The 26239-nt window shown below is 36.3% G+C and overlaps 1 protein-coding gene across 5 annotated transcripts in view; it reads right to left on the reverse strand.

The window, feature by feature from the left end:
* Window positions 1–26239, reverse strand: part of CCSER1 (coiled-coil serine rich protein 1) — a 669425-nt gene that overhangs the window by 119170 nt on the left and 524016 nt on the right. The window contains exon 11 of one of the 5 annotated variants that reach the window (XM_071742836.1): window positions 13071–13736. The exons of the other annotated variants lie outside the window; for them this stretch is intronic. Within the exon in view, the coding sequence (XP_071598937.1) occupies window positions 13635–13736 (102 nt within the window). The 3' untranslated portion in view covers window positions 13071–13634. Of the gene's footprint in view, window positions 1–13070; window positions 13737–26239 lie in introns of those variants that run through there. 5 annotated transcript variants of the gene reach the window in all.

Here is a 26239-nt window from a genome sequence, read left to right on the forward strand (position 1 = left end):
ACAAGTGTGGAGTTGGGCAGGAGAGAACATCTGCTGTAGATTGTAACTGAGATACTACAAATAAAAAGAAGCTTGTTCAAAGTTTTATCAGAAAGTCAGTATTAGAAAAATTATCCCACTTCAGAGAAAAGAACCCACTGTGACTTCAACATTTACCAGTTTGATAGCTTCCTACATCAAAACAATTCAGTTATTTTCTAAGAACAAGAAGAAATAGAGTTCAGAATGTGTGCTTAATCTGCAAAAAATACATAGAAGTATTTTAAAAATATGAAGTTTCCTTTCCCCACTTATAAAATCAGAAAAAGTCTGAAATACTGGATTTCAATTACATCAGAACATAAACACAGGCATTTAGGAATTAACATGTCTAAAGTACCAAGGGATGTTCAAATATGTAAAATACCAATGAAGTTCATTATTATCTAAATCAGTCCTTCTAAAAGAATATTGGCAAATCTGTATAGACCATATACAGATAGGCTTATATTTCCCCCAAGTTGGCTAGTTAGTTTTTTATAATTTTATGCCTTTCCTTTACAAGTGTGCACTCTCAAACTGCTTACTTACTGGTTCATAACTGAGGCTGAGCTGTTACCTAAAATCTGAGCCAACAACATTACACAGATCTCATACATCCAGCCCTGCACTTCCTCTTTTGAAGAAATGAATTTTGTATCACCAAATGAATTTTAGCATCACCAGTGCCCTTCATCTACAGCTTCTCTCTCCCTAGGAGACATCTGAGAAGCAGCAATGATGGACCACGTAGTTAAATAAAGCATTTAAAAACACAGACACATAAAATAGACTCTATGGCTGCAAGATCCCATGGAAAATAAAGAACATTTTATATTTCTTGGCAGTTTGAGCCAGATTTCTGGGGAGCTGACTGGCCATTTGTACTTGAACTACACTTGTATTGCCATTTAGGAAATCAGTTCCATGCAGCAGAATCCCTCTGGTGCCATTGATTCTTCTCCAATAAACATTAATAAAAGCAGAACAGGGAAAACACACTGTGTCTGGTGTGGGACTCCACAACATCAGCAGTCATAAGGATTTATATAAATAATATAATATACTGCTTATATTATCTTGGCCAAGGATAAGTCTTTCTGTGCCATTGGCTTGTGATTCTTTTTGTGCCTTCCCAAAGGGAAGCTTGCAGACTTCCTTTAGAGCAAAAGATTTGAGCAGTGAAATCTGGACATGCTAGAAAGAGTTTTGTAGAACCTCTTGGCATTTCGTATCAAATCAACACAGAAAAGTATCATTTTTCCTTTGCTGCTGAAATTACAACTTGACCCCATACCTGCTAAGAGCCTCTTTTGGATGGTGAGGGTCAGCATATGTAAATCCCTTAGTGGGATCAGAATGTTAATTGCTGCATGCTCAAATTATTTGCTTTTAGCTGCTTTAAATACATCATCTATCAAAGATAAATTACAATATTTAAATTGCCTTCTGCCTGTTTTTGAAAAAAAAACCATAAAACCAATCTTCAAATAGTTAGCTACAAAATGCAATATGAACTTCTCCAGGTCTATCTTTCTTATTTTCCACCTTACTCAGAAGTAAGGTGATTTATTAAACAGTGTACTTGAAGAACCATAACAATATAGCACTTTGTTCTGTAATTATTTAGTTAAGTATTTTTAAGGAATCTTTGTTCCATGACATTATTAAGTCCATTAGGAAACAACATTATCAGGCTGCTTCCTGCAGTGGTTCCCTTTGTTCTTTTTAGCACAATGTAGAAGTGAATACAGAATCTGCAGAGAGGCATCTCATGCTTAAGGCAATGAAACATAATGTTTGGCACAAAGAAGTTCTCAGACTCAGTAGTTTTTCTTCTCAGATGAATTAATACTGCAGGGTATTCTTCATGCTATTGTATTTCTCCATATGACTCATTGCACAAATTGCATTTAAATTTATTTTAATGCTGAAGTCAATATAAACTGTAAAATATCCAGATGTGATATTAATTTTATTCTGTGGCTATGTTTGACAGTTCCTCTAAAAATATTTGAGACAGTTACACTGCCATAAACATAATATTTAATATTATACTCAATAAATTATAAAAGGGATTGTGTTTACATCTGAACATAGACTTCCCAAAGATCAGCAGAGGAATCTGTTTTCACATCTTGAGATTTAAGTGCATATTTCACTTGGACATCTACGTGAAATGACTGTATTGGTAAAGCTTTCAGGAAAGGAGCAGCTCCACTGATCCTAAGAGATCAATGGCATTGTGCAACCTGGTCTAGTGGGAGGTGTCCCTGCCCATGCAGGGGATTGGATCTTCATGATGTTTAATTTAGGGTCTCTTAAAACCCTAACCATTCTATGAGATCATCTAGATATGTAACTCAATGGTAAGTTTGACAGTTGGCTGTGATATTTCAGGTTTTAATAAGCATTTAATAAATGAATAGAACTCCATTGCTTCACAGGAAATCCTCCTAAATGCCCTGATCCTCCTGCTGTGTGATCAGTGCTGAGGCAAGAACAAACAAAATCAATCATGGGATGGAAACAGCCCCACTCTAGGAAAACAGACACAACTAAGGCATGCATGGGAACAATATTATTTTGTTCTATTCATACTTGAGCAGTTAAGCAGATCCAAATGCCTGCCTGGCTGAAAGGTACATTAGCCAAAAAATGCTCATATGTAGATGTTGAGAGAGGAGACTCATAGCCCCCTAGGTGAGCATTCCAACTCCCAGGTCTCTGTGTTAAGCTCCCATAGAATGCTTGAGAGGCTGAGCCAAGGGGTGGCAACATCCAGTCAGTGCACCTGTAGCACCAATCCATGACACATCAGGAGGCTAATAATAAAAAATTAAAATCTGCAACATTTTCCTACTGCCTCAGTATGGGTAACTTAAGGCAAAAAGAAGAAAGGAGGTACCTCTTTTTTTGTATTTTGTGTTATGCTGAAGTACTGTCATATTGTTCCCAACCTACAGAAGCAGATACTTTATGTTCTTTTAATTAACTCAGCTTATTTTGTGAAATACTGCAATGCTGTTTACATTGGAATGACCTAAGAGTTCTTCAGATATGTGTTAAGATAAAACATTTTAAATATAATTTCCAATTTATTAACAATAACTGCAGCTGAATAATAAACTACAGGTGCTTACAGTTAGGTGGCAGAAGTCTAAGCTATACCATATTTTGTAAAGTACAGCTGAATTTCATTCTTTGAAATCTCCTGGCTAAGGAGTATTAACAGGCCAATACAAATCTTTAGCTGAGCTTCTCCTGCTGAACTTTTAGTCTCCTGCTCACACGTCATTACCCAAGAAGAGGCTGACATAGTCAATTAAGCTAAAATAACCAGGAGGTAATTTTATTTACTGGTATAAACTGGTAAGCAGGACTACTAGCCAGTATGCAGGCACAATCACACATGCCAGAGTTGAGGGCTAACAAACAGTGTGAGTAGACAGGAGACCTGGTTCATGCAGTCACTCCCAGCTTGGAAATCCACCTGGCAACTTTTCCTTCTCAAGGCTGGACCTGGCTTCTAGGAGAAAAGCAAAACAAATTTCTGCTCAACCTCTGAGTTCTTCCTAAGAAGTCTCCTTCACCCCTTCTAATGAAGGCTGAGTATATATTATGCTGGTTATAATTGATTCAGGTGGAAGTGAGAAGGTGAAGCTGATGCCAGCAGATAGGTTGCACATGGCCAAGGAGCCAACAAGCAAATAAATTGAAACTTTAAAAGCTTTCCCCAAGCTGCAGTGAGAAAATGACAACATGCTGAAGATCTCTGTCAAGATTTTATCTATAAAAGGAGTAGTTCATAGAGTGAAGATTCAGAAGCAAGCTGTAAGCTAGTAAGGTTTACAAAACACTTGCTAGTGAGAAGTACAGATGAAGCTGATCTCCCAGTGGTACGGTCTCTTTTCTCAGCCTCCACATATTTTGATTTCTCTTTTTAAAAGACTCTGTGAATACATTAAATAGAACAACAAGGCTTTTCACATCAGGAACTATTGCTGACATTATAAGAGATACAACACAGTCAGATAGGATAGGTTGCTTTGAAAGGACAACCCAGAAGCAGGCAGAGACATGTGGTGACACTGAAATACTTGGGATTATTCTGTACATAAACCAACAAGTACTGAAAACTCAGTGAGTCCTACTGGAAGGAATACCAAAAGATATAAATTCACAATTCCAGACTGCTTCTGTATACATCTCTGTACAACTACTTGTGCCTATCTACCAAACACTTCAGTTTGCATGTATGATGGCATTTTTCCTGTTTGGAGTCATGCTTCAGTTAGCTTAAATGCCCAATTCTGTAATTTCAAAGTTTCAGCCTACAGATAAAAACTAAATATGAGCTGCCCAGAGATGAAATCTGATGACTAAAATATTAGTTGCTAGCAGAAGGCCAAATTTATACATATAACCACTGCCTAAGAAATAATGGTCTCTGTTTAGATTTCGTAACAGTTTTTCTCTGTAAAAAATATGGAATCCCTTTGTTAGAGAAGGAGATTCAATTACCTCTACAAGTCATAGAGTATTTCTAATTTCTTGTTTTCCTGTAAAAGTCTGGAGAGAGCTGGCAGGAGACCATGGTAGAGGAATGACAGCAATCACAGTATCCCACAGGGGAAACAGAACAATTCTTTCCACTAGGGATCACCACTTGGTTTCTTCAGCTAACTTGCTTGCACAAAGAAAAGAATTTTCATTGCCCAAACTTATAATTTAAAAAAAAAAAAGTCATAAAATCCCTGTATATACTTACTAGATTTGGTAGAGCGTGGTTTTACTACATTAATTTTTATGTGTATTTGTTTTGGAATCACATTCTCTTAAACCCCAAAGATCAGGTGTGTAGGCAAATGTCAACAAATGCCAATTATTTTCAGAATAAAATTCTGGAAGCAACAACCTTTATATAATATGCTATTTTAACAGCGAAACGAGGGCAATTATTAGCTTTTTTAAGAGAAAAGATATAAAAATTATGGTTGCTTTATAGAAAAGCTTAATGAAGTTTTGTAGTGAGTACTGCTTTTATTACATTTTCTTATAACAAATGTATGAAATAGATTCCAGAAAACATTCAGCAGATATTTATTTCCCAACAAAAGATGACTCTGCAAAGCACATAAAAACCTTTCATTCTCTCCCTGTGTGTTTGAGCTTCAGCAATATGACCAAATGGCAATAATGAATTGACTTCTCTATAAAAGTAGAGCTGTATACACTTTCAGATGCTAGGAATGAGTGCATGAAAAAGAGGGAAAGCTTATTACAAAAATAACTGAAAGCAAAAGGAGCTTGAGTAAATAGAGCTTATATACTCATATAAAGTATTATATACATTGGTACTTAAAATTGCATTATACTGAAGGTTCATTTTTAACAAACCAGACTGCATTATTAGTATTTATAGTTCCTATGAGTGAATTTGATAAATACTCCTAATAATTCAAGTATTAGCAATGTCTTGCTTCGTTACATTAAAAGCAAGTAATTAGTGGTCTATGAAGCATATAAAATCCACAGATTTTATGGGAAAATGACAAAATGAACAAAAAAGGGAAAAGGAGAGGGAAAAAGAGTGGATCATTTGTCTACCTCCTCTCTAGGAACATGCAGACTGTGTGACGTCTGCAAGGGAGAGACCAGCAAAGGGTGGATTCACCCCTCGTGCTTCCCTGGCACAGAGAAATGGGGAATATTTTTATCCCAACCTTTAACTCTTTTCTACCATCTAAAGCAAAATATCTATCAGTCTGCTTTTTTCACTGCTAATTAAATGAACAAGTGATTGCAATACTTGTGCACGCCTACTCCTAGCTGAGGCAATCTGGGGGAAAAAAAAACACACCTTATGTACAAGGAGTTGATTAAAGGCAACATTTTTTGAGTCTCTCTTGTGGATTTAAATACAATATAGAAAGCTGTTAGTGTTCTAATGGTTAGATGTTAATGGTCTAATAGCTACATCAAGGAATAACAAATGGAGTCATTCATTACTCAGTCTATGCACATCTGTAGTAAAGCAGAAGTAAAACCTGATCATATTTCTAGTATGTCTGTAGTGTGTTTAACACACTCCAAAGGAATGGCTTGAAAACTCCTTAATATGGACTTGCCTATGAAGCCATTCAGCAATTTAAATAACCACATTTAGCAATCCCAGATTTCAATAAGACCCTAAAACTTCCTATGAATAGAAGTCAGTATCATAAAGGGATACTGTAATTCCTCATATCATGAAATAACATGTTTATCATGCCTGCACATATTCTAAATCCAAAAAAACATGTGTAACTAGTTTCTTTAGTTTCTAATTCTGCCTGAAATGGCTTTGCTGAAGTCTTTCCAAAATCCATGAGAAGACCAGTACCTGAAGCTGCATAGCCTCTGACACTCAAGGGTCCTGAGAAAGAGCTTTTTTACCTGCAGGTTTTACATTTTCTCAGCAATGTTAATTGTTAATTTTCACCCTAATACATCCTTTCTCTACCACAGTTTCTTTCACTGTAAGCTTTATCCTGAATTGCTGTATACTCATTAATGAGCTAAAGCATCAATTTTCCAGGTAAATTTTCTTCCTTTTTCTGATGCTTTCTGGATAAAAACAGCTGGTAACTCTGTGATTAACAGGATACTTACAATAACTGAACAACTGAGGTGCTAGTAGGAAAAGTTTTTCACAGGAATATTTTAAGAGTTAAGTGTTTTCTACATTGGTAGAAAACATAGAGCTCAGTCTTTAGGAAAATAGGCATTCATAATTTCAATTATGTATATTGAACATTTTCTGAGATGTTAGAGCATCATTTCCCTCTTGTAGTGACCACAGACAGAGTCACCACAGAAATTACTAATGGATTTGCAAAGAAAATGTGGGGCATCCAACAGCCTCCAGTGTTTGTCTAAAGATGCTCATTTCTGCTCATTTTCATGGGAGGTGGAGTTGGGGGTAGAATGGGAAGGAATAAATTTATCAAAAAAAAAAAAAAAACCAAACATAGAATTTATTTTACAACATTTTTAGAATAATACATTATATTTTACAGATGTTTTGAAATATTTGAGAAAACTTCTAAAACCATATAATTACAGCAACTAGAGGTAGTTCAAAAAGCCCAGAGTAGAACACTTCCTACTAAAATTGTATAGTGCTTTAAAATTAATTTAGCAAAAGCCTATCTGATTTCAACAGATTCTTAGTTGTCATCTTTTAGCTTTCAAAAGAACTGTAAAAAAGCTTATTTCATTTTATAAACTATAATGGCAGTGAAAATAGAAACAACAAAGAGACCAAGCAATTTCTCAGCTCATGGCTTCTATATTTTCACTTCTTTTCATTAAGGTGTGATGAAGTCTGTGAATGCATAGCAGGCCAGGAAAAACTGATTAAGTCTGAATTTGGTAAATCTCACCCTGACAATTTATTTCAATGATGAAAGACTAAGTTTTTAAAGGGCTATTTTATTTATATGGGAAAAAAAGTATCTGATTTTTAATTAAAAGGGGAAAAAAACTATGAACATGGGATTTTCTTCTGTGCTCAAGGGCAAGATATCCAAAATAGCAACAACTTTGTTTTATTTCTTCTTCCATATTCAGGTGTAGTAAGAAAACCAAACCTGAAGATTTTTAATGTACCATTGTACATACCAGTCTAATACTATTCTCCCTCATCAAACACAAACTGTTGAAAAATTTTTCAAAATTCCTTAATCCTCCTAGGTACAGAAACACATCCCTTCATGTAATTCCCTGCTTGGGTAGTTATGTATGAGCACAAATTAAAAGCAATTTTAAAAAAAATAATCCTTTTTTTAAGAAGAAATCCTTCTTTTCAATGACAGAATTAAGAAACAAAGAGAAATAAAACCTACATGGTAAGCTATAACATAAAAACTTTTAATTTCTGTTCTATAGCTAAGCTCCATGTTTTTGGGGGTGGGATGCAAATTTGCTTAAATGAATTCTCCAGTCCCCAATGTTTTAAAATAATCACGTTTTAAAAGTTTCACTGTGATAATGTTTGTTTCTATGGAAACAGGACTGAAAGCAGGAGCTGTTCTTAAAAGAATTAGAATTCTCTCACATAAACAAAAGATTTAAAAATAATACTGTATTAATAAAACTATTTTCAGAATATATATTTTCTCATTTTGCAAAAACAGAGCATGAACTCACACCTACTGCAGTTAATAGGACTATAACTTGTGATTACAACAGAAAAAGACAAAATTCCTAACATCGAGTTACTGCACTGCAAAAAATGATCAAAAGCCTATTGAGTTAAATGGATAATTTTCTAATGAATATATCAATTTAGTAGGTGACTGTCAGATGAGGCCATTTTTAGAACTATTACAATTAAGAACCATGCACCAAAACCATAAAACAATGGCTACTAAGAGATAATTTTAGATAATTTAACTGTTTAGATAATTTATTTCTATTACTGTTCCTTAATTTTTTGAGCATGAATTACTTCATTAAAACCTGATTGGAAGTCTCTTCCAGTTAGATCTGTGTCTGAACTCCACCAGACAGCCACTGAATCTATGGACATCTCCCTGACATAAACTTCAATACTTCAAAAATAAACTTCAAGAACCTGCTTATTTTAGAATGATAGCAGCACCCAGGACATGGCAGGGGAATTGCCATCGTGTCTGGAAGTAATCATGGCAAAGAGAACATCTGAATGGCTTCAGACTTGCAGCAGTTCTTCAAGGGTTTCCACCCCTGAGGAATGAAACAAAGCCATTTTTTCAGCTCTCCTATGTGAGGTATTCATGTGTACACACCTTTTTCTACAGCTGAGTGAAACTGCATGTTTTAGGAAACACAAAATATTTTCATCTTTCTAATTCTTTACCTTTTCACCACATTATTTACATTCTGTTCTCAATAATCTCCCATCCTACTGCAAAGGCCTTGTGGAACCCCTCAAGTTCCCTTGAGGCCCCCGGCCTAGTTAGGTTACTAACTTGAAGAATGTTTTTGTAGTAATTTTTACTATGCAAATACCTTTGTCATTACACTGAAAGATGATACTGATTTTCTATTATTTCAAGACAAAATCTGTCAAATAACTGATACCAGTTCAACATCTTTTCAGTCAGATGTTCAGGCTGGGGAACTCACTGCCTCAGCCTGTCCTATGGCTGCAAAGAGAGTTTTGCACCTTTGTGTGAGTGTAACATAAAGCTCAAAATACACCAATTTATTTTCCTATGCTCACAGTTTTGATCATACATAGAACACAATTCTGATAGATAACTCTCTGAAGACAATATCATGGCTGGAGTCTACAAATACGCAGGTTTTTTTAGTAACTCATTTTTTTTATAAACTACTAGAAAATGGCTGCCAGCGCTTTTTCTAAGAAAATGTATTTTTTACTAGAAGTTTAGCCCGGTCATTTCTGAATTCCTTTAAAATTCTAAAAGAAGATATTAAAAACTTTTAATTTGCAACTTAAACATTTAGCCTTACTACCTTAAGTTTTTCTCTTCATTAGAAATACCCCCATGAAAAAGGTTTCTTCCTCCACAATACACCATGATTTGAGAAAAGAGTTATCAGCACTGAATGTTCCCTTGCTTGTTTTCTCCTTCTGGCTGACCAAATGAGCCATCCACTCCTTTGAAATGTCTTGGTAGTGAGCAAGTAATTCTTTAAGATTTGTTTATCACTTGAACTATCTATGCTAGGAATTTAACTCCTGTAATCTTAATTGTACATATTTTCTGCTGTAATTTATGCTTTTAAAAGTCACTAAAGCTGAGTGAAGAACTCATGTTTGCCCCAAATAATTAACCTTTGCTTGTGAGGTTATACCAATAAAGTGCCATTTACCAATCTAATTATTTTACTTCCTTTAATATTGATATTAGGCGGGTTTATTTTTAGCAGTGAATTCCTCATTGCCTGAAATCCCCTGCGCAAAGGGGATGCTGTTAGTTTAGCACAATTAGATTTTAGCACTTTTCTGATCATTAGGTGATATGAAATTCTTTGGATATAATATGACTATTTCAAGTGTCTGATCCAATTTCTCCTATCTGTAAAGTTGATTGTCAGGTACCACATAACTGTATTGATTTTTGTTGGTATTCAACTCTGTTTCAGGAACATCTTTTACAGCAAAGCTCTTTTTATGTTTCTTCTCACTGATTTCTTCTTCTGAGTCGTGCTAATCAAAACTGCAAGCATTTATCATTCTCCAAATTATGTGTAAATTATAATGATGCTCTATTAAAAAGTACCGCCCACAGTTACCCTCAATTGGGAATTCCAGTTTGAGGACATTTCAAGTTAAACAAGGAAAATTTTTGGAATAAACTCATATTAAAAAGTACCACTGAGATACAAAGTTAAAGCTCTGTCATCTGATTCAAGGCCTACTACCTTAATCCAACAGTTTAACAGAGGATATAACCTGAAATCCCTGACTCTCATGTGTATTTTTGTAGGAAAAAAAGTGGAATGTAAAGGAAATCTCACAATAAACGTGCATATTTTCAGAATTGTGGTGTTTACTCTTCTTCATGTAATAAGCAAATAAAATATTTCACAGCTTCTGCTCCATGTAATGGACGACTGACAGGAGAAAATAAGACAGCTCTTCTCTCCCTAGGGCAACTGTGTTGCAATTCTGCCCAAAAAGCTGGAGTTGCATTTTGTTTTGATCCAACATTTTACTTAGTAATAACTGTGTTTTGTAAAATTGTATTTTGCTTTTAGGTCAGCAGTACTCCAATGAGCAAAGCTGGATCACACAGCTATCATAATGGGCTTGGACATGTGCACGTATATTCACTTTGGACTTCCCATTCCCTTTGTCCTCTGGCTTTGCATCTTTATTGCTTGTTACAAATCATCTCATATTTATGGTCAGTTTGGGTTGTTCCTTTATTTCCACTTCTGTTGGTGTTTTCATTGTAAAACAGAAATTAAGTCACAACTTATTTCCACTTCAAAAGATAAATTTCTATCCTGTGGAGAGGAGTTTAACTTCTGTAGCTGAATATTTTAGATATTCTGGTACTCACTGTCTCACAGTTTATAGCTAGAATGACCCATCAGTAGAAACTCGGTATTTAAAAATGTAATATAAACAACATCTTAATTTCAACCATTCATTACTTTGTCACATTTCACCAGAAGCCTCTTCCAGATCCCTGGTTACAATGTCACAACACAGCACTGACACAGACACCACTCATCTTTTATGACATCTTTGGATGCTCAGAGATGCTTGACCTCCCAGGGACTCACAACACCACCAAGCCTACCCTGCTCACTCTGGTGATGGAGCACTCATAAGTCCCCAGTATTCTAAAACATCTCACATCAGCTCAGATCAAATTCATCTTGCCTCTTTTGTTGCTGTGCAGCTATGGTAGGATCACTGGTAATATCATATGGAAGAAAATATAGCCTACCTCTGAGTTTCTGTGCTATAAGAGACAGCATTTGTCCAGCAGCACTTCTGCCCTGGACTCCCAGACATCCATTTCCCAATTTTGGATGTGAACAACAATGTGAACCCTCAGTGCTTTGCAAGGAACAGAAAAGTTACCACCAATGACTACAACACAAATATCAAAGTTCAAGCTCTAATGTTAACTTCCTGTTAGAACTTTGCCACAATGTATTCACAGTTTCATATCAACTTTCCTCCTAGTGAACTTAAAAGCAGAAGATCAATGAATGACGTATTTCCCCCCCCCTTTTTTTTCTTTGTTTTTTCTCCCAGACCATGGATTCCTTTATTTAGGTGTCTCTTTTGCTTCCATTTGCTTCACAGTTAAGCCACAGACACATTTTATATATGCAGTTTTAAACCTACTTCACCCACCTCACCACATCAGTGATGTTTTATCATTATCCCATCAGCTCATCATACAGACTGTGACCACTTCTTCCAACTTATTTCTCCACATATTTAACCCAATCATTATCCATTCCTCTGTTTACTTCACAGTTCTCATCTTCATTTTGGTAAACAAACCTTTTTCTGCCCTTCTGCTCAAATCCCAGACATTTCATTACACAAGACTTCATCATTCATCTCAACGAGAGATTCCATACAAAGAAGGAAGCAATCAAAAGCAGCACCATGCACACCTCTGATTATTTATAACTAAGCATGCTAAAGAATGTTATCTTGTTGGTGTGCTCCCAAATTCCTCACTGATTTTGCTAATCATGCAGACCAGTGGCAGGATTAGTTGAAGTGAAAGCAGACTGCAATCTGAATGTTCATTTTAGCAACCTGCTGAGTGTCATATACGTTGGATAAAAATAGTACCTTCAGCATTGTTTTTCCATTGGATTCCATGAGAATATTAATTTGTTCCACCATACCTTAAATAACGACAATAGGAGCACAACTATATTTAATTTAAGTTTCTTCTTGATATTTTTCCTCCCCTTAGATATACCCAGTAGAATAGGAACATCTCAGGTAATTGCACAGAAGAAAAGATAGTCATATGCAGATTGTATGTGTTGTTACTTTTGCAAGACCCACACTCATAGACAAATGCTCTATGTTTTCCTATGAATACACAAGAGCAGCACTGGTGAATTTATGCAAGCAACACGTTTCAAGACTGCCAACAATGAAGCATCATTCAAACTGCACTGTATTTTATGAATAAGCCTGGAATGTTATATTATGATGAATCTATTCGACATTCAGTGGTGTAATGCAGTGCAGAGTAATTATAATAATGCAGTGCATGGCTTTAGCTTATTATGTGCATATGAAAGACACCGAGGTCTTGAGGATGGACACTTAAGCCAAAGTAGGAGGAGAGACAGAAATAAACTCAAGGAATGTAAGGAAGTCCTCATCTCAAAGTCTGATGGTATTCTTATGATCTATGTATTCAATATACACACACACACGCACACTGTTAAAGCAGCAGAGAGATCATCTGGAATTAGAATGTAAGAATGCAAGTTTTTTGTTTTTTTGTTTTTTTTTTTTCTCAATTATGTTTGTGATTTTTTGACTTTTTGGGTGGACAACATTTTAATTTAGAAGAAATATTATCTAGTGTCAATATTTCCAATGGATTTCAGGAAAATGAATGAGGTCCCTCTATAGAAGTTCCCTTTCCTCCTAAACTCAGGGGAGGATGGAGTTGTTCCTCAAATTAATTAGAAGGAAAGCCTTATGAGAAACACAGCTGGCCTCAGTAACTTCTGCCTTACACCATATTGTTTGATTTTCCATTGCTTAATTTTTTTGAGATCCAGATTCTTTTTCATCTGTTTGCACAATGGGAGATAAATTTGAAGATTAGGAAAGAGAGATCCTTCAGTTTTAACAATACTACTCATTAACACGTTGAACACACAATCTAAGGATATTATTTGTATTGTCCTCCAGACTTTGAGTCATTTATAGTATTTTCCTCCCTTCTTGCAAAGTCTACAGTGCACAGTGCAGCCCACTTTACGATGTGCTGAACAAAACACAACAAAGAAATAAAGAAGGGGTCAATAGAAGCTGTTAGCTACAAAAAGGCAATATACAACACCAGTGGTTGAATATTGACCTCAGGGCATTAAGTCTATATTGGCATGCCATGCTACAGCACATGAACACAGTCATCTTTACAACACAGAGCGAATTTGAGAGACTCACATAATTGCCTGCGAGAAGGTACAGGAGCACTTCCAAATGCTGTGCCCTGTAAATAAAACACATTTTTTTTTTTTTTTTCTTTTGGAGCAAAGGATGTCAGATTAACAGCAGCAGCAAATGAGAAAAATGACAAGACATGAAGAAAACGAAGGCTGCGAAACGAAATAGAGGAGCTTGTTACTACAGGAGAACTGCAGTTCCTATTTTCAGTTCCTATTGTTCAGATAAACATAAATTATAGTGGGGAACACTCTACAAGTAATCCACCCTTCAGTGGACATAAGCAACCAAAAAGAGACTTAAAAAAAAAAAAAGAGAGAGAGAAAGAAAAGAGGAAAAAAGTATCAGTATAAAATAGGCATGCTCACACTTGCTGGAAATTAAATTTGATGGAAAGGACAAATATATATACGGATTATATATTTAAATTAATTCCTTTACCAAAATGAGAAAGCTCAATTACACGAGTGTCTTAGCTGATACGGTCACTGTTTGAAGGCAAAGTATATTTCAAACAGGTAGGAAGGAAAATGAGACAGTACAGTTTGTTTCCTGCCACTTCTTCCTCATCTTCCTTCCAAAATTCTTTAATAAGTCCTCACTGGGTTAGTTTGATGACAGCTTATAGGAAGCAGCTTTATTAAATCCCCAGTTACCATACACAGTATGCACATTCAGTAGACAGAGAGCTTCACCTTTTGTGCCAGCAGTTACCACACATCTCTGAAATACCAACTGTGCATGTAAAGCAAACATGAATCCAATGCCAAGCAAGTCACACTGGTTGGGATCTGTAGGGAAGCTTCTTCCCAACACAACATCCTTACTCTACACTGCCTGCCCTTCCCCCCAAAAAACAACAACAAACCCAAACCCAGAAAAACAAACTAATAACAGAAAGAGATTCAGAGGACAAATAGGTAAAGAGAAGCTCTAGTGTATAAAATGTGAAGATGAGTGTTAAAACAAATGATGTTGTTCCATTCTGAAATCTAGATCTTGAATCAGAGCCTTGCTTTGAGACTGTGTCCAAGACTGCATCCTTCTTCCAGTGTAAAAGGGTGCACTGATAATTTGACTGGGTAGCCAAGGATGACTTATTACAGTAATATTTAGACTGCTCTTATTCCCTTAGAAGACGAACAAACAAAAGCTGCAACCTCCCCCCACAGTACAAACAAACCAACCAACCAACCCAAAATAATTGAACATCTGAAACTTATGAGCTTTGAGGTAATCCTTACTCCCACCATCTATATTAACTCAAAGCTGGGAACTGATTTACCCAGCATCTGTTGTTTGATGTAATTTTCTCTTTCAGGTCTTGTAAAATTCTGTTCTCCTTTATCTAGGAAAAGAGAGGCAAATCTATGCATACCTAGAAAGCCTCACAGAGAAACCATCTTAACACCCCTGCTCCCCCAGCACTTTATTTAGGGAAAAGTGGAATCCTTAGGGTTATCCATCAGTTCAGATGCTGTGGGGCTGAGGCATCACTTTGCTATGCTGTGGCAGGTGCATCACTGGGTAGCTCTGCAGAAGCTATTTGGCTCACTACACTCCAAGCTTGTCACAAAGACTGTCACCTTTCTGTGGCTGTAGTGAGGAGCCACAGCCACTGCAACAAGTAGCCAATGGGGCAAGGTGAGGTTAAATTGTGTTTTTGCAGAAAAATACCCCAACACTAACTGCCTCACTTATTTCCAAGGTTTCAAACCCTGCCGGGGTAAAGCAGGATTTGATAGCTCTCCTATTTACCAGGAAGGCAGTGGAAGCAGGCAGTGTGCTCAAAGCCCTTTCCTCCAGGGCAGGCAATACCCTTCAAGCTCACTCCCCTCCAACCCCCAGCTTTCAGCAGAGCCAAAGGCAACCTTGATCTCCAGTAACTTCAAACTTCAGTTACTGAAAGATGGTTTGAGTACCAAATCCATTTGGCATTTAAACCAGTTCTTCAGTGAATTTACTCATTACTTCCCTTAAGCCTTTTGGAATCAAAATACAGTTACTTGAAATACTTAAGAATGTGCCTGTTCATGCAGGGAAAATCTAGAAGTATTGATGGAAATACATTTCACAAGGGCAGTATCACATCCTCCCATTCTGTCAACTTGATACTACTCTGCTTAAAGGCAGCTTTCAAGTAAAGCTGAGGTACACAAATGATTCCTTAATATGAGGTACCTCCTAAAAGTAAGTTTTCAATTCAACATTTAAAGACATTGAATTGACTTGCAAAAACTTATGCAAAAACAAAACACAGAAAGTAAATTGCTTTGGCAGTAGTTATCTGTCTGCTTACTTCTTCAGTCAAAAAGTAGTTTTTTCCTACACTTTAAATGTGAAGCATCAACATTCTCTGCCTGCCCCCACCCCTCATTCATCAGTCAAAAGGAAAATGTTTAAACAGTCTCAACTTGCACAATCCCATCAAAAAACTGGGAATTCAATTACTCATTGTTAGTTACTATTATCACTACTGACACCAATTAAGAAATGTATTTCTAATGACATAATGATCCTTTAAAAAGCAAGATGCCAATGAATTTCACTGCATTAATTTTTTGTGTTTCCAGAGTACCAGCTTTCTGACGGGGGGGGGGGTGGGGGGAGATGAAGGAGATAGCTGTTATCTTCCAACCAGGCCTTCCTTTACTTTTTTTACCTCATACTCCAGAGAGTAATGTTATCTTTCAGTACCATCTGGCACAATGATAAGGAGCGTTTTTCAAAGCTAAGCCAAGTTTCAAACATTCTTTGTGGAAATCCAGGCTCTGCTGAAGCTCTTACTATTTCCCCAGTTTTAACCACGTACAATTTTGTTTTCTGTTCTTTCTGTGTGCTATAACACTTAATTCTAAAGGTGTTTAGGATTCCACAATAGCTGCAGTGGTAAATACCCTATCAAGTTTTCCAAGTGTTCTATGATTCCTTAAAGTCTATTGCCAGGGATAAGATAATGCTACAAATATTACAGAGACACTGTAGATGAGTGGTTACCTTGCAGATACTAAGTTAGTGATTTATAGAAGTTTGCAAATTCATCTGAAGCTTCTAAGTGGGCTGACCCCTCCTTACCATTTTACTACAAAATTTTAACTAAGAGATCATTTACAGAACAGCATCTCTCAAAATGCTGCTCTTAGTATACAGCTAAGCTTGAATTTGGGTTCATGGTTAAATATTGTTGCATGCATTAGGTTCACCACAGCACACTGAAAAACTGATGTGTGTTAAGCATTTCCATATGTCTTATATGTATGTAACTAATTTTCATTTAAAATGTTCTAAAGTTCTTTTAGAGGGTACATAAAATATGGTAATGATGGCATCTTAAATACTTTTATTATGTAAATGCACAGAACTGAGGTTCAGCATCTTGGGATCACTGTGCATTTTATTTTTTTTTCTTTTTTGATCATTCTACCTATACCAGTCCCAGCAAGTCCATGCTGTCACTGATGAGAAGCAGAAAAAAGTTTTTCATGATACTTTTCCATTTCAAGTAGCTCTTTTTCTCTTAACACATAAATAAATCTCTCACTGCTAATTCATTTAACAAAGAATACATTTTCAAAATTATACTGTTGAAATTGCTACATACATTATAATTCCAATAAATACCAAAATAGTCTAACAAGCTCAGTAATTTACACTTCCTTACCAGCCAATTAATGTGCCACTGTAAGGAATTTGGGGAGGAAAAAAAAAAAAAGCAAGCTGCTGTTTGTCTGTTTCTGATCAGAACACAGTACAATGAGAAAATGCACCAGCTCAGGACTTGATTCCTGACTTGCTCTCACATTCTATGACACAAACCCCCAAGTACTGAAATTCCATCCCAAAGTGCTTGCTGGCCAATTGTCCTGGGAGACCCGGAGCTCATCATCTAGGACTGAGCTGATAAACCCTCTGTAGATGCAAGGCACATTCAGACATTTTTTTAATTAAAAGAAAATGAAATTGAAATGGAAAGAGAAAGGGAAAGGAGGAAAAATCAAAGAAACAACCCATACCCCCCCCCAAAAAAATATAGGAATGTTTGATTACTTAAGACACCCCTAAAGAAAGTGAAGGTGGATTTCATGCACCAGACAAGCAGATAATGTTCTGGTTACATTTCTTCAGTCAGTTACAATTTCTTTTCACTTAGCTTTCAGAAACACAATCAAAACATCACAAAACTCAGTTCTTTTTGAAAAAACTATCAATTTTTCATCTTGTCAAGGTGAGAGTATGACCGAGTATCTGTCAGAAGTCACAATAAAGTATTCACTGGAAGCTGCAATGAACTCAGTGAGGGAATATGGCATTTAGTTCCCACAGCTATTTTATTTCTCTTGTCCTCACATTGAACAAAGTAAGTTGTTTCCAGTTTTTAAAGTAAAAATCACAAACACCAGAGAGCATAAATATTTGTCAGTGCAGCTACTCTGAGACAAGAGCAGCAAGGGAGTTGAAATGAAAAGAGTTCTTAATGCAACCTATAAAAAGAAGCAAAACATCCAAGTATATATTAGTTCCTTGTTCAAATGAAGCCCTTCAGTAAAAATACTTCAGCAATGGCATATGTTTCCCACATCACTCAGAAGTTATGAGTTCACCTGTTATTGACTGCATATAGATGGTGACTGAAGTCCTCTGGGTTCACCTTGAGCAACATGGAAATCTGAGTACTGCAATGTGTGAAATGATCAAATCAATTCAGCTGAATTAAATACCCCCTCTGCAGTGAAGCTGCCTAAAGTGTTCTTTTTGTGTCACTTTCTATGAGGAATCTCCACAAAGATGTGTATTGACAACAGACCAATCAATGCCAGAAGAAATAGAGAGCTTGCTATCTAGTAAGTTGATGTTTTCTAATAAATGCCTTCTTCGCTCTTAGAGCACAAATCTCACCCATTACATGGTTAAATGGGACCAATTTAAAACAAACAAACAAAACCCAACAATATTCAGAACCACCACCCATCCCATTCACAGACTATGATTTTCACAGAGGCTACTGACAGTAGGTAACATTTTCCCCAGATAACTTGCATAATATTTTGACTTAAGATTTGAAATTCAACACATCCCTTTTTCTCACAGAAATAAGGCTGATATCTCAGACTATTTCAGACCACTGTTAAGATTTAAAAGCAGCGTCTTAAATTAAAGGCTATACTGAAATATTCAGTTATTGCCAAGTGAAAATGTTCAACTGATTTCACAAGAGTTCTGAAAGATAACTCTGAAAGACAATACATGACAGCATAATACCACTGACATATATGATTGCCAAGAGACAGAAAAACTTGCTGGGTCACCACCACATTTACCTGTAAGGGCAGATCGTGTTTCTTTCAGAAAAAGAGCAAATATTTAAAAGGGAAGATGTACTCTGATATGATACCTTATGCAATGAAATGGTGCAGAGTAGCAGGCTGCTACTTTTAAGTTCAGTAAAGACTTACTTGGATTTACTACTTTTCCAATGCCATGGCACTTAAATGGTTCCAAAAAAGTAGCATTAGCATGTCTCCAGATATTATGGTGTCACCATATTATAAAACACACAGACTTTTACCAAACACCACGTCCGTTCTCCAAAGCTTCAGTTTTGGTGCAGGGAAGTTATTCACTAATGTCTTCTTGTTCACTGGATTTTACTGTGCATGCTCAACCATTCTGAGCACAGGCACCTCTATATCTAACTCTCCAGTATCTCCTCATTATTGTAATATATTCCATAGTCCCCTTGACCTAAGTATTTTCTATTCCAACTGCATTTAGAGAGTAGTTTGTAGCAGCTCATTTTACCATATGAGTCTCTGCTCAACTCTTCAGCTTGGTACTAAAGTCCCACCACTTATTCTGAATGCCTGAGATGCCTGCTGTAGGAGTCCTCATTTCAGGCCATGGATTTCAGGCACATTTAGGTTATAAGATTTTTACCATTTTGATTAAAACCTGATCTTTGTCACATCATCTATTTTTGCATGAGTTGATTCAGTGGGATAGCTCTGCTCCCTTTCCTACCTGAAATTGTTTTTCTGCCTTTTTAGCCTTCACTCCACTTATTTTAAAACACTTCCATTTAAAATTGAAGCACGGAAACCATTTCTAGTTATGTAGAATTCACACATCCTTCAGGCTCATTTTGACAAGTTGCAGAAATGATCACTGGAATATAGAGAAGTGTAGAGTTTGATAGTTTGGGAGAATAATCAAGTGCCTTAAAATAAATGAAAAATTATAGCCAAAGTATTATTAAGGAGGAAGACCAAGGCTTCAAAGCAAAACTCAAGCAGTACAGGAATTCATCTTCTAGGATGATGGAAAAAAACCTAGAAACAAAGTACCAAACCCTGAACCCCACTACTTTTCACAAGCAGTTATGTACAACTTAATCTCTTTTATAGAGTTATTCAGCTTTAATAATAGTCAATGTTCAGTCTTTGCAACCCCTTTGATGAAAAACTGCTTATCATTCATCTTATCTTAAAGAAAGAAATGAGAAAAAATATTTTGTGCCTATGGTAGCCTGGAATACCACAAGGCCCTCATAAAACTCCAAAATATTTAAAGCTATGTGCAATTGAAGATGATAGTGGGGCAATCACACACACTTATTTTCAATTTTTTTGAAAGCTATGGCAGGCATGAACAAAATTACTAAAGGAAAATAGCCTCAAGAGCAAATGTAGCTCCATAGTCTCTAGCTGTATTAATATAAATATGTTCCACCTCCAAGCAGCTTCCAAACTGAAGTTATAGCTCAATAAGGAAGACATATTTCCATCTTAAAGTTATCAGTAAATATTTTACTAGCAGTCTATTGGCACATTTTCAACTCTGAATCAACATTTACATGCACTTCTCAGCAATCTGCTTCTGCATGGAAGAGAAAGATCCTAAAACACACTTTCACACCACAGTCTGGATTGCAATCTCAAAAGGCCAAACTATACACACTACTTGCAATCAGACCAGGCAGTGGTGGTATCTATAGGCACACACAGTCCCTTCCATGACAGCTATAAGATAATTGCTTTAAACAGATAATCCAGCTACTGTTTCATTAAAGCTAGATTGCAGTTGTTAATTGAATATTTCCTCACCACTACCTTACTGGCAACAATGATCTGCTCAAACTGCTTAGGTAGAAACTTCTTACCAACTTTTGAGTTCTTCCCTGCATCAACATCTGCTGAAATACTGTTCTTCCATTTTAAAATAATTATTTGTAAACGGAATTAAAGAACATGGAATGGAAAAAAATTGCAGACATCTCATTCAAACTTAGATGTATGTACATCCTCTTGACTCATTATCACAGAATCAGCACCACTTGGTTTGGAACAGACCTCATCTGGTCACTTAGTTCACCCTTCTGCTCAAAGCCAGGTGTCACCACTGAATTCTGACTTAAATCACCCCTAAATCAAAAATTCAATATAGAGAAGGGCAGACACCACTGGATGACTCTAAATCAAAATATTTACTGCAGTAAATGTTTGTATAAACTTACACTGAATCTCTAGGGATTCACATTCCAATTTTCAAGTCAGAAACTAATGCCAAAGCACACCATTTCGGCTCATTTACTTCTAAAACAACTCCCATGTTTTCATAAATGAGTCTTAATGCTAAAAAGTAATATATGCCAATGAACAATGAACGTATGAAATTTGGATTTTTCTACCTACTGCAAACTGCAAATCTAGAAAGTGCAGACCTGCAAGGTTTGCCTTGCCACTTTAAATAAATACTTCCATAGTTCTGTATGCTATTTACACACAGAGGCTATAATGGCCTCTGTTTGAAATATCCCAGCAAGGGAAACTATTATTTATTATTTTTAAGGAATGAATTTGAAGCTTGTACAAATCAGCATGAATGCAACTACCACTGCAGGTCTCAATGTGATCACATTACAGGTCCCAAAGTCCTTCCTTCTTTGTGTAACCTTAAATTCACTATGGTGTTCCCTCTATACATTTATTAGTTGTACACATAAAGTCAGGAATTTGTAGTCTACAAGCTGCATGGGAACATTTTTTAAGAAGTTCTTGCCTGACTGAGCTTGTTTTAATTTTATCTGTCACAAATAACATGAGTGGATAAGACAAACCACATGATAACACAAGTAACAGCTAGAATTTTTAAGGTAAGTTTTTATTTGATTAACCTAGTTTGATGGCTCAATCAGGAAAATTGAGATTATAATTGAAAAATACATTGCTAGAAAAAAAGAAATCACATTACTATACACAACAAAAAGGTGACTGTCAAGGAAAAAAAGAATGGCTATTAGAAGATGCAGTTTTCATCAAGAACAACCTCAGTCATTTTGAAAGCTATTGCCATTGGGTGGATGCTTGATGGCCCTCATTAAATGTTTCAGTACTCATGGACTTAGCTGGTAAATGTTCACAGTGCAACAAAACCCTACTGCAGGGGGATGGGCCCGGGGTAGGCAGGGAGGGAGAAAACCTTATTATCTTTGCTCAATAGAAACCCAAAAAACTGATGGGACACAAGCTCCCAATTTATGCTCTAGAGCTGCAGCAAACAGTTACCTGAGAAAGAAGTTGCTGCAGAGATCTACCTTAATTTCTATCACATTTGTTGTTTTAATTTCAAACACATTTGTTATTTTTTAGACTGTTGATTCAGCTTTGTCTCATAACCAAATTAAAATGTAAATAAAAAAAACATTTCACACAAGAAAAGGGACATGATTCTGGATACATCACAGTTTGATTTTTTATTTTACATGCAGTGTGACAAGTTCTCAGAATTTAATTTCAAACCACCTGGTAGCAAATGTCTTAATTTCTCAGCTCCTGAAGACAGTTATCTTTCCTGTCTATTTTTCTCCCTTCAAAAGGAAAATATTTTTTGTTTTCAAAATAGATAAGAGCATCTCATCAGTTGAATCTTCCAAATAATGAGAAGAAAAAAAAACAGAACACCAAAAAACAAACAACAGGCAGATTGAAACCACGAAATTTCTTAAAATTCCCATATCTAAACCGTTGTGAGATTGATGTGCCCATGGTTTGATCCAGTTCTTGCAGTATCTGATTTTATACATTTTAAAATATGATTCTTAATTGAAAGGATAGTCAATCATGGAAGTCTGCTATTAGCTCTGCCAAGTGTTCCTTCTCTTTGCTTTCATCTAGTTTCATTATATATATACATATATATATGAGTTAATTTGATACATGTCCACCTGAGCAGTATAGTACTTCACCTTTTTTTGGCATGCAACACAGGCTACCCATCATCTTTTTACAGCAGCCTTTAGCATAATACTTCAATAACATCTTAGCTGTTTAAGGAGTTTATTGCAACAAAGTTAACACAACCTAACACACATCAGCAGGTAATGACTCTCTTACTGACCTGTGTGGGGCTATTGTCATCTGAATATTTCTGTTGCTACTTGATTTTACAATTTCTTCAGTGGTGAGAGCTGATGGACATTCCAGAAACACTTCTTTTATTTCATTTAGTCCTGTCCCTTCCTTGAAATTAATTCAGAAATAATCAGTTGAACACTGGTTTTCCAACACCTTATATCAAAGTGACTCCAAAACAAGTGTACGCCTTGTAACTACATTAAAACATTCTGAATGCAGCTAAGTCTCTTGGTTTTGTTCCTTATCAGATGCTCTTAACATCTTGTCAATGCTTATTTCCCTAAGAATACAATGCTGTGTGCCTCACACAAAGGGTGTGTGGTATAATAAAATCAAATTTGGCTCCAAACATTTCTTCCTTCCTACACTCTGCAACTGAACCAATATTTTTATGCAGCCACAGTGTGGACGTCTACATTAAAATGCATTACTGTAATTAGATTTACTGGTAGTGCATATGCCTTCATAAATATTAACTTTATACTGAATGGACAGTAGGCTATGAGGGGAAGCAGAAGAAATGGAGAAATCTGGGTAGAAGTTGATTGACTAAAGGTCTGCTTCTCTGGTTAGAATCACTAACAGTGTCAGTCAAGAAGATCTTGGCTCCAGCATATGGATGGTGGTAGAAACTGTATGGAAGTTACCTCTAGGGAATGCAGCTTCAAACGTGACTCAAAATAAAGCAGGTGACATTTTGACTTTGAACTCCAATGTGCTGAAGATGTTTTGGGTTCAGGGTTGGGGATCTCAGAATTTCTCATTTGACTAGAACTGACCCACAGCAACACCTAACACCACTTTGTGCAGCTGGAGATACATTCAGGCTGTGTTTAGTCTTTTAATTAAAACTTGGTAACTTCACAAACCTTCACATAACTCTGCTCCAAAACAGATGAGATTAGATCTGAAAAAACATTTACTTACAAAGTAAATCTCAAACCTGAATGACAAAGCAGGATATTACAAGGGGTCTTTTGATGAGGGGAGTAGTAGACACATACATACAGATGGGATTTGATACCACACCAAAGTTTTCAGAAGTACCACAAAAATGACAGTAATGTTTGTTTTCTGTCACCTTGACTTTTCCTTATTGTTTTGGGGTAGATTTTTGTTTTTAACTTTTTTTACATAGCCTTAATGTTAGTTCACTGTAAAGGAAGGAAACCAGGTAATGATGACAGACAAAATTATCCTAGAGTGATAGTTGCCTTTAAAGGATGTTGACTATAGCAAGAGAGAGGTATTGCCAAGAGCACAAAGTATATACAAGCAGCAGCTTGCTGGGGGGTTGAGGGACATTTCTTCTGTTTCCCAATGTAACAAACATTTCGCTTGACATTTAAAGGAAAATCAAAGACAAAACAACCCTCCTTTAACTTTGAATACCTTCTGTGCCTTAGAACTCAAAAGTTTCTTGTAGCAGTACCAGTGGTGTATTTGTTATCCTGCCAAAGAATTTGTACCTCTGAATAGTTTTGCCAGAGCAAGCACCTCATTAAAACACGAGTTTAACTGTTTTAAACAAACAAAAAAACCACATTATAACTGCAAAAGTTATTTTTAAAGCTGCCGAGGCATGATTAATAATAATTAATGTCACATTAAAAATCAAATCCTCATTTACAGATCATGTGCTGCCCAGATAATATAAGCCCAAAATCAGACCCCAACGTTATAGAACTGGGGTTTTCTGAAGTAAAAACTATATAATAAAATGGCTTGTTTCACTACCCATGGCAAATAATACTTGAGAACGAAACATAATTTTTTGGCTTAAAATACTTCAATATTTTGACACACAACCACATAATTAGATCACAGTGAGAAGAGGCATGACTGTAAATGTACTTGGAGAAACCTAAAATCTTTGTTAACACACCTGGGTTAAATTTCTCATACCCAATCCTAAACAGAATAAGCCTTTACTCCAGTAGAATATACACTGTACACTCACACTACAATTGTGCATTCCTCAGTCTGACATATAGCAAGCAAATATTTCACACTACCCTTGCTTTGAGAAGCTCTTCAATGGCTTTTTCAGAAATCCAACAAGATTCTAACAGAGAAAAGGCAGAGAATGGATGGTGAAGGGATGACACCTACCAAGAAACCACAGGTACTCTTAAACAACCCTTCCTTCCCCTTCAGATAACACCCACAGCCACAGAAGGCAGTGTGGATGGGAAGGATGAGACCATCCAGAACGTAGGGATAGGCAGGGGGGAAGCAAGGAGATCTGAGATGACTGCTTGTTTTCAAAGTCTACTAACCTCAAAGACTTCAAAATCATCACAAAATCCAGGTCAGGTAGTAAAAGGGAAAAACAAAGGAAAAAAAAAAAAAAAGGAGAATTTTGCATAGCAAACTCTACCTTTTGAAGCTCAAGAAGGGAATTAAAGTATGAAAGAAGGCTTAAAGTATGAAAAACCTCCAGTCTGCAGCATGTCAGATGAGGTTCATCCTACCGTGAAGCTGATGCTAAAAGACACTCAAAGGAAAACCTCAATTGTTCAGAAAACACATATTATTTCATCACATGGATGTAACTGTAATGGCACAAGCCCCAGCATATATTCACCGAAGGAACCAAAGGGAAAAAAAAAAAAAGGCATATCAAGGAAAGACTAATTCAGGTGTTTTGGTGCTCAGCAAACAAACACATCACCCACTCAAATATAAACTACAATATACTGGCAACTACAGAGAAGAGTGAGCCAGGTGCAAACCAGTCTGAAAAGGAAAAACACTTGGGTTTGTTGACCCTGCAGTAACCGATACACTCAAAACAGGAATGAAGAACGAGAACTGAAGGACTGGAGGTTCAGAATTTCACCTATTTCCTGTTTTCTTATTCTTTACGAACATGAATGAGGCCAGCAAGGTCTTGCTTGTGCTTCCAGAGAAAACCTGGTCTGTGCCCAGGGCCACAGAGGTTGAAGGTTAATGGACCAACTCACAGCACTGGCTCCCCATTTCCATGCAAAGCTCCCCAGGTCTCATTTGAATAGCTTTGTGTCTAGCTGAGCTGGTGCTAGTTAAAATGTGCCAAAACCAATTAGTGAATAAAGATGCTGCTATAGCAACAGCATCTAATTTTCCAATTAGTAATAATTGCTGAAACACCTGCCAT

The sequence above is a fragment of the Heliangelus exortis genome, chromosome 4, assembly GCF_036169615.1.
Source record: "Heliangelus exortis chromosome 4, bHelExo1.hap1, whole genome shotgun sequence".
NCBI classification, from domain to species: domain Eukaryota; kingdom Metazoa; phylum Chordata; class Aves; order Apodiformes; family Trochilidae; genus Heliangelus; species Heliangelus exortis.